The 9,370-nt window shown below is 44.3% G+C and overlaps 1 protein-coding gene across 1 annotated transcript; it reads right to left on the bottom strand.

The window, feature by feature from the left end:
• Window positions 1–1,099: 1,099 nt before the first annotated feature.
• LOC136462366 (phosphopantothenate--cysteine ligase 1-like) lies at window positions 1,100–4,684 on the bottom strand. The gene is made up of 9 exons (XM_066461473.1): window positions 4,522–4,684; window positions 4,224–4,347; window positions 2,798–2,842; window positions 2,564–2,649; window positions 2,413–2,465; window positions 2,282–2,341; window positions 2,102–2,203; window positions 1,867–1,986; window positions 1,100–1,733 (listed from the first exon to the last, which is right to left on the bottom strand). The coding sequence occupies exons 1-9, from the start codon at window positions 4,637–4,639 to the stop codon at window positions 1,443–1,445; spliced, it is 999 nt and encodes a 332-aa protein (XP_066317570.1). The 5' UTR covers window positions 4,640–4,684; the 3' UTR covers window positions 1,100–1,442.
• Between the last annotated feature and the right edge of the window lie 4,686 nt (window positions 4,685–9,370).

Below are 9,370 nucleotides of genomic sequence, written 5' to 3'. Positions count from 1 at the left end.
GTGTGTGCACGCCAAATGAGATTGGCTTTGTGACATCTATAGGACCCCAAAAACTAAGCCCCGTATGCCGACCGGGCGGAGTATTTGCCATCAACCGTCCACTTCCAAGTGGGTATCCTCGATCTTCAGGTGGAGGTGTATTCCCTGTAATCTGATCCAAAGTGAGACAAACTCCTCCACCTGAGTTGTAGGCACGCAGGGTTTTCAATTTCGGTATTGCAAAAATTTCGGCCACCACCGAAACTACCGAATTTCACAAAATTCGGCCGTAATTTCGGCGAATTTATTTTAGAGGCTAGCACATGAAGTATGCTTTTTCTAAAAAAAAAAATTAAATCTAAACAAATATTAGTATGATTTATGACTACACATCTATTGAATACAAAAATATGCAATATAAACAATAAAAAATTGAGTCTAAAGTTATATAACACATGTATTAGTGTATTACAAAATTTCGGATTTTTCTTTCGGCCACCACCGAAATTACCGAATTTCGCGAAATTTCGTCGAAATTTTGAACCCTGTAGTCAGGATTTTGTTTTGTAAAGTTTTGATCCATGTGTTGTTCCATAGATCTTGTGCCACTGTCTTGTTTTTTCTTTTCACCAGATCATATAAATGCGGTGCCCAATTTTTTTGTGCTTCTCCGTCAAGCCAACTAGGGTGCCAGAACTTCACCTTCTTTCCGTTCCCAATGGATATGACGGTGGAGGCATTGAAAAGTAATCAATCTGTCGCGTTGCATGGAACTTCCATACCGACCCATGGCTTGTCCTCCTCATGTCATTCTTGCCATAACCAGCGCAGTCAGAGGCCCTATCAAATTTGTCGAGGTCCACTACGCCGAGGCCGAAAGTCTTTTGGCATGCTAATGGTTCGCCAGTTTACCAAACTGTGCCCGCCGTTCGCATGGTCTTCCCCTTTCCAAATGAAGGAGCGGCGTAATTTGTCAGCTTGCTTCCACGCTAGTGGAAAAATAGTAAGGTGGTGGGTTTGCATGGAGGATGGCACTGATGTAACAAGAGCTAGCCGTCCCGCACGATTCAAAAGTCGTTCTTGTTATGATGAAATGAGCTCTGTATTCAGTAGAAGGGGCTGAAGCTCAATATGTGTACATGTAAAATATGCAGAAGAGCCCTTATACATATGGGAATATACAAACACACACACATATCTCTAACAGTCCTTTCCAGCTCGGTAGGCGCTGCCCAATTTTCTCGATCCGTGGCTGCACATGAATTCTTTGTAGGGAGCGTGTGTGCAACTGGAGGCCTAGCAGCAAAGGAAGGCCTAGAGAGAGAGAGAGAGAGAGAGAGCAATTATATCAGTGCTGCTTACATATACATACCAGCAAAGGTACAAATTACATGTATAGAGGTTTCTCATAGTCGATAGGGCTTTCTTGTGGTTTTGAGTTCCAGAATCAATCAGTGTTTCCCTCAAGCCAGACTTTTGATGCCTAACGGTATAATCTTTCCGTAATCATTCTTATTGCACCCTTCTGTGCTGCTGTAAATATACTTTGAGTGGCTCTTCTCCAGGAGCTTGATAATATGCTCCTCCAGATCCTCATCTTTGTTGCACCTTCGAATGGTATTGCTTTTGCCATTTGAGATAATGACGACTTCCTCTTTGTACGTTGCAAGCAGATTGGCCACAACAACGTTCATCCTGTACTTGTTCAGAGCCATTTCTGCTTTCTGAACTAGAATATCTGAATCCGTCTCCAGCTGTATGCCATTTATTTAAAAGAAGTTGGATAAAGGTTTTAATATTGACTAAAAACCTAACAGCGCATTCGGCGTGAGATATTTCTCTCCCATGCCGTGGTATCAGATATCACCATTCTACAGACAAACTCACCTTGAAGGATATGCAGAAGGCCAAGGGGGCCCATTGGTTTCGCAGAACGGAAAGCATTTTTGGAACCTGACTGAGCTTCATATCCAGTGGGCCTCCGGCTGACTGAATCTTATGTTTTGCCTGCACAAGAATCTCCCTAAGAATCAGGAACTTCGCAGTAAAGCATGATAAAACAATGTTGGATGAAGTTTTTAACCCAATCAGACAACACATCTCCTACTACTGTAACTCTTACCATGCTATCCCATGGAACATAGAAGTCAGACACAGCTGCAGCGAGATAGAACATCCCGTGGAGACCCACAGAGCTCATAGATGTAGCCACCATCTTCAGTAACTGTAATCAAGTGTCGTGTGACTGTTCAAATTACCTTACTCCCATTTGACTCAAAGAAATAAAGCAAACATGCAAGACCTGAAGATATTCAAATATCGTGGTGAATGGGAGTTTCAGCAGAGAGCCTCCTTCAATAGCCTGCAAGTTCACCTGAGTCAAGGGCATCTGCACATCTGTATGCCAGTCAATACCCGGTTCAAATGTTATACCTTGCGATAATCCCCAATTGCTTTCTTTACCACCGTTGCTTGGGACTCGACCACTATTAAACAAACATAATAGATTTTAACACAGTAAGGAGGTAATTTTATTCTTTTGTTTTCATCTGTGGCTCTGTGCTAGAAGCTGTAAATTATCAACCTTGAACCTTAAAATCTGTTGTGACATCAAAGAACTGGAGAAACGAATCATCAGGGAGGAACCTAGAGAAAGGTTGGCAACTCCCTCTGCATTCATGCACAACATAATGTATTTTAGGCGAAGAATAAGCTTTTTTGCAGTATGTGTATACTGAACAATCGAGAAAACTGGGTGAGGAAAAGTATTTGTTGGATTGTTTTGCAAGGAAGCAGCTGCTATAGCTTTGCGGATTACCGCCGATGGACGAAAATGACCGCATAGCCAGCCTTTAAGAAATACCTGTATCACCAGAAATAAAAACCGAAATGAGTACTTGAGAGTACTTACTATTCATCAAACTTTTACTGGACAGAGACTATACTTCCAGTGCATTTATGAGACAGTTATCAAGTCTAACAAGGTATCACATGGCACACCATATGTTCAGGGCAATATAAGTTTATGTAAAGCATGGGTTTGAAGAAAAAACATATGATATGTTCACTGAAAACACACAAAAACCAACCGATAGTGAACATATAATATTATGGACGCATAAAGGTGCAGTAAAGAAATTCAGTGGAAAAATATCCAACATGCCAGAAAACCAACAATTAGCCACCTCACTGATCCGACCATTTTTCTAAGCTTCTCACTTTCTAAATTCATGGTTCAGATCTTCAACCCAGGCATACAATCCATTTATTTAAATCAGCCAACTAGACTACATTTCTGAAATTAACAATATTTTGCATGGCCTTGTTCGTTTCATTGAAAAAACAAGCCGAAACACTGTTTCCGGCTAATTTGTTGTGAGAGAAAAACACTGTTCCGGCTGAAAAAACAAGCTGAAAAGTACGGATTACAAGAAAAGCGAACAGTTGCTAACTTGCTATTAGTATTGCATATCTTTTGCATGTTTGAGTGCAAGAGTTTCACTGGATATGGAGTTATACGATTAATAAATTAAAAGCAATATGTGCCTCAAAAAGGATAAGTCCACCATTTTTTTAAAAAAAATCTGACACTTCTCCAGCATATATATTAATAAGAAGAATAGAGTTTTAAATTCACGCACCAGTGGCACGCGTAAGAAAATACAAGTTCTTCAGTATATACTGAACAACCTGCCACCCCTGCCTTTGCTAAGTTGATTTACATTAAAATAGCGGCTTCTTGACAGTGTAACACCATGTCTTGCTTCCTCTGTGATTGTGTTGAAAAGGTTTTGTACTGGTCTGCTGTTTTGCTTGGAAATTGGGGCTTGAAATTGCTTCCTCTGTGATTGTGTATTTATCTTTGTTTTTCATATCCGGTGTTTCAAAGATAAATACACTGTCCCAAATGGGGCTTGAAATTGCACTAATTTTGAAACACGCTCTCTCAAGTGGGTGTGGGTCGGTCATAGGTGCAGTGTAGTACACGCACTACACGCATACGGCACAAGCTCATAATGACTTAATGAGTAGTAGAGTACTACCTAGTTACTATTCCCATCAATGTAGCACACTTCACGATCTATAAGTAGAAATAGATGTTTTGTCGAAAGGAAAAGTTATGATCGTGGTTGAACGGAGCGTCTGGTATGTGTTGAAACAGAGTATGGGAAAGCCAGTCGTCATCATGGCGCACGAGAGCACGAAGAGCAGAAGAGGTGAGGCGAGGGCAAAAGCAAATTTACTCGGTGGACGCGGCGCCGCGGTGGCCGGAGCTGAAGTTGTCGATGTAGCGCACGCATCGCTGCTCCAGCGGCACCGTCGTCCCGCCCGACGTGACGCAAACGATCCGCCGCCGCCCGCCGCCCTCTGCGCGCATATTGCAAGCAAAACAGGCCGCACGGGTTAGCTAGCGCGTGGTCAAAGGCTCCTCGCAACACACACACACACACACACACAGCCCCTCAGGTGTTCGACGAAAAGCCCCGCGCGCGTTCCGCGGCGGGCGGGACGTTGTCCAGGGCAGCGCGCGCGCGCGGCTACCTGATGAGACGTGCGAATTGCACGCAACGAACTCCTGCAGGTTGGCGGCGACAGCGCTGGCGTCGCGCAGCGGGGGCGAGGTGGCGAAGAAGGATTCCGGATCTCCCGCCGCGACCATTGTGGATTGCGGTGGGGGGTTCACTCGCGGGGTTTGGACCGCGGGCGGTTCGATGATGGAAGAACGACGAGAGGGGCAGGAGAGTATTTAAAGGAGAGGAGACTACCTAGTTAGTGGTTCGATGATTCCACGCCGTCCACGGAGGGGTTCGTGCGGTGCATTAAGGTCTGTTTAACATGTTTATATATATATATATATATAAAGGGGTCTTTAACATTGGGCCTAGATCAATCACAGTTTTTACGGTGTTGGCCTGGCAGCCGTTAGTTTTGTTTCTCTTCGGGTGGAAAGTTAGGGACGCTGTTCGTTTCGTTGGTGCTAGCACCCGAACTTCCGGTCGTTCGGTTCGTGTTCGGATGTTCGTGCCTGCAATCTCTCGCACGTGTCTAGACTGTATGCCCGCGTCCAGCACGCCTCTGCCTGTGCCTGTGTTTAGCACGCCCACGCGGGTCCACGCTGTCAGACCGCGTGCCGAGACCGCTCGTGCCCCCTCCGCTTTTTTACACGATTGCAACGTGTATAACATTGGATCTATTTTTATAACGTATAGATGAAACACTTACAACATACGTCTGAAACAGCTGAAACACTTACGACATATGTGTCAAACATTTGCAACATCCAGATAAAACATTGCAACATATGTGTCAAACATTTGTAACATCCAGATAAACACGCTTGCAACTTATGTCGGAAAAAATAGATGAAACATTTTAAACAAACTCTTGCAACATACGTGTATAGCCGTTGCAATATGTGCAACATCCCAACCTACTTTGAAACATCCATATGAAACATTTGCAACATACCTCTGAAACACAGAAACATATTTTTGCAATATGTGCTTTTAGTGCAATATCTCCTTGCTGTTTGGGAGAATGGAGGCTCGTCGGCACGTGGAGTTCACCGGTGTATAGCTCACCGGTGGTGCGGAGCTCGTCGCTTTGGTGGAGAAGGCCACGACAGGTCCGATGTAGAACGCCGCTCTCGTGGAGAAGGTCGCAGTGGATCTGGAGCGAGCTGTCACCGCTCCGGTGGAGAAAGCGGTCCGCACGTTGGAGAAGGTCGCGGCGGGCAGGACGCGCGACGTAGATCCAGGAAGGCGGTCGAGCGCGGTGGAGATGCCGACCGGCAGGCCCAAAGACACCGCGGAGAACGCCGAGGCGGCGCGGCGGAGCGCGGTCACGGTGGAGCACAGTTACAACGCTGCAGTGGAGAGCCTTCTAGATAATAAAGACATCAGGCTATGGTTAGAGGCGAGTGGTGTCGCGGCCCTCAAACAGGAACAACCGGACAATCGGATACCCTGCCCATAGCATTTCCGTATTTGTTTTTATGCTTCTTTTTATCCACTCCAATAACAGGACATTAGCCTGCTATAGCTTTTTTAAAGTATCTATAGCACTATGTTGTTAAGGATCTATAGCACTATGGTGTCGTGCATGGATATGGATCCAACATGTGGGGGTCCACGTGTGTTAGGTCCATATATCATCTGTATTCCTCATCCCTTACACACATGACATATTTGTTAGTGGTGCCAAAACTGTGATCTATACTCTATTGCCAATTCGCCAAAGAAAAAAAGTGCAAGGTGTTATATGCCCTTGATATTTGACTAGTCTATGGGATCAACTTGTAATCTAATTTGTGTAACTAGACGACCTGCTCTATTTCTGTATGATGATCTTCAAACGGCTTCGATCAAACCTTTTTGTGTAGAAGTGTTCCTTACATATATTCCCCTTATCGCTGGCAGATGATACTAAAACCTATAGTAGCACGCATGTGCCCCCTAATAACTCAACCTTGCTTTTGCCTGTAGGTTTCTAAAGATGAGGTGACTTGATTCTGACCCAGCTCGCATGATTTTGACTCGGTAGCGACGGAGCTCGGATGGTAATACTAGTCATGAATCACAAATCAGCAAATGAAGTACTACCTTCGTCCCTAAAAAAAATACAATTCTAACACAGTGTCACGTTTTAGTAAACTAATTATATATAAAAAGTATCCATATTTATGATATTAAATAAATATCATTACTTTAATTACAAAATATATTTTTCTACTAAATTAAGTTAAAAGACGTAACTGTAAATATTATTCACTAAAAACTCAGTGAACCAACATAATTACATTTTTTCGGGACCGAGGCAGTAAAAATCAGCAGATGAACCCATCACCCATGTGAAAAAAGCAGAGCCGTTTATGAGGGTGATGGAGATGTGTCGTGCTTGGCCCGTTGCCATTACGTACGTACGTACGGCTCCTGCCTTGAGTGCAGCTCACCTGGAACCCAACCACTATGCTAGAGGCTGCTACTAGGCTAGCAGCTAGGTTAGGTGGGGATAGATCATAGATGTACGGTTAATCGCGCCGGGCCCTTGCTGCCTGCGTGATCATATGGCTGTGGCTTATCGTAAATGATCGTAAATTTCTAATTGAAATAGTATTTTTTTCTCACACAAATCAATCAACAATACTTCTTTATGAACCAGCAACGATACGAAGCAGCCAACCGAACGGGCCGATAGCTGGTACCACCGAACCATTCATGCATGCACGCGCAACCGACGGGCCATGCCATTTGCTGGCTCGGGGAGCTTTTCATTAGGCAGGGGCCGAACCTATTTAAGCGACGCCCTTTTGTTACATTACATCAAGATTCAAGAGCCTGCGTTTCTGGTTGAGCAAAAGTAGCTCCCTTCCAAGTAAGAACAACCAATAATAACACATGCACACATCATTCCTGGCTTAGGTGTAGCACTGCACATTAGTGCGAGGCGGTGGTACACCGTACACACACGTACGTGGCCTTGGCAGGTCCACGAGGGCACGAGGGATCGAGCTGGGCCGGTGTCATTACAGGAACAGCTGGGAATCATCATCCAGATGATGAATCATGCATGCATCAACGTATACGTCCTGTGGTCGGTCATCAGGGAGTCTCCAATTATCCGTTCTGGGCTTCTGGCCGGCCTAGCTAGCCTGTCCCGTGAGCGTATCGCGCGGCCCCCCTTTGCCCCTCTGCCCGTGCATGGATGCGGCGGGCTATGCAACATCGCCCATTATCAATGCTCCTTTGCGCGCACACCGTGCATTGTTGTTAGCAACGCAACCACCAGTGGAACCCCAATCACAGCAACCGTCGAACACTAACTTAAGCAAGCACAAGTACCGAAGATCCAATACACTGAGAAATAGAGTTCGGGGTAGGGCCGGGAAGCAAAGCAGGAGTAATCGAGGATCTGGAGTAGAACACGGAGAAGGCTCTAGAAGGTTCTAGAGAGATACATGAAGCTTGAGGTAGAGGAAGGGAGCCACCGGAGGACAGGAGGAAGGAGGAGTTGTTCTGTTCGTTTGATAATAATAATCGATGTCGTCGTGGGGCTGCAAGGCCGAGACAGACCATATTGACTAGGCCCATACTTGGCCTAGGTTGACACCCTGACAATTGTCCTGCTCGGATGCAAGCCCAAGACCGCTTTGAACGAACCATGCGATACAACAGACTTCCAACAGCACCATCCTAGCTTCTTATGCCATACACATACACATACAATATGAAATATTTCAAATTGCAATTTATTTATTAGGGACTAAACATTGACATTCATCAAATATCTAAAATCCAACAACCAAACCCAGACCTTACCTGTCATGTGCACTACGGGGCGGTGCCACACTACCTTCGACGCCTGCTGTTGACGATCAATATCGATAATTATAAATCGTCAATATACCATAAATTTATTCTTAAAATCAATCACCAAAGATAGGTGTAGTGGTTTAAACTAAATATTTTCATGAGTTTTGGTGATTTTGTAAATGCGGGAGGATTTATCCGAAAACAGGTCACCTGTCGGCTCCAGTCGGCTCCAACCGACCTTGGGGATAAATCTACACCATCAATTCAAGTCGGTTTGAATGAAAGGACGAGATTAAGTTGTGCCACAGATTCATGGGCCCACCAGGAGCCTGGTGCCCCCTATAAAAAGACCCCCTAGACCCCCTCCAGAAAGGCATCCTGATTCATTCAGAGATCAAGTTCAGAATCGGAGAGTAGATCTCTAATTATCATTAGTTCTAGTATAGTTTTAACTCATAAACAAATACACTTGAACTGAAAGTGCTCCAACTATTTCTGAGTTTCTACAAATGATCATTGGTCAGTTGGACTACATATACTATTTCAAACCTCATCTATTTGCTATATGTTGGTAGTTTTTTTTTATGTACAATGAATAAAATGAGCAGAAACTCTGCCATTCAATTAAGAAAGAAATTAGAGATTAGTTACAAGTATTGAAAGGGCAGGTGTAAGCCTCTTAGACACACCACACAACACTAGTTAGCTCACAGGACCTATTGGCCCCTGTCAGTCCTGAGAGGCTACAACAACACAAAAAGAGGTAGAAAGCATGTGCCAAAAAGGTCAAGAAAAGAAATGAAGGCCTCTATTCTTCTTTCACCATCTAGGCCACCTGTTGTGCTAGTTGGTATTTGTTGTCGAAAATGTGTTGAATCCGCTTTTTCCAAATGTTCTTTTTGCGTAGAATTATATAATGCATCGAGTGGCTATTCTTTTTTTAGTCTGAAAGTAATATATTATTGAACTGACTGTTCTAGCTTCTCCCAGAATTAGGTCGATTAAATTTCGAGAGGAGGCATCGTATATGTCAGATAGGTTGTAGCCTAATAGCATGGATTAGATATAGAAAGTTAGGT

The sequence above is a fragment of the Miscanthus floridulus genome, chromosome 7 (assembly GCF_019320115.1).
Source record: "Miscanthus floridulus cultivar M001 chromosome 7, ASM1932011v1, whole genome shotgun sequence".
NCBI classification, from domain to species: Eukaryota; Viridiplantae; Streptophyta; class Magnoliopsida; order Poales; family Poaceae; genus Miscanthus; species Miscanthus floridulus.
The sequence above is the reverse complement of the archived record's forward strand: the minus strand, read 5'-3'. Positions and strand labels throughout refer to the sequence as shown.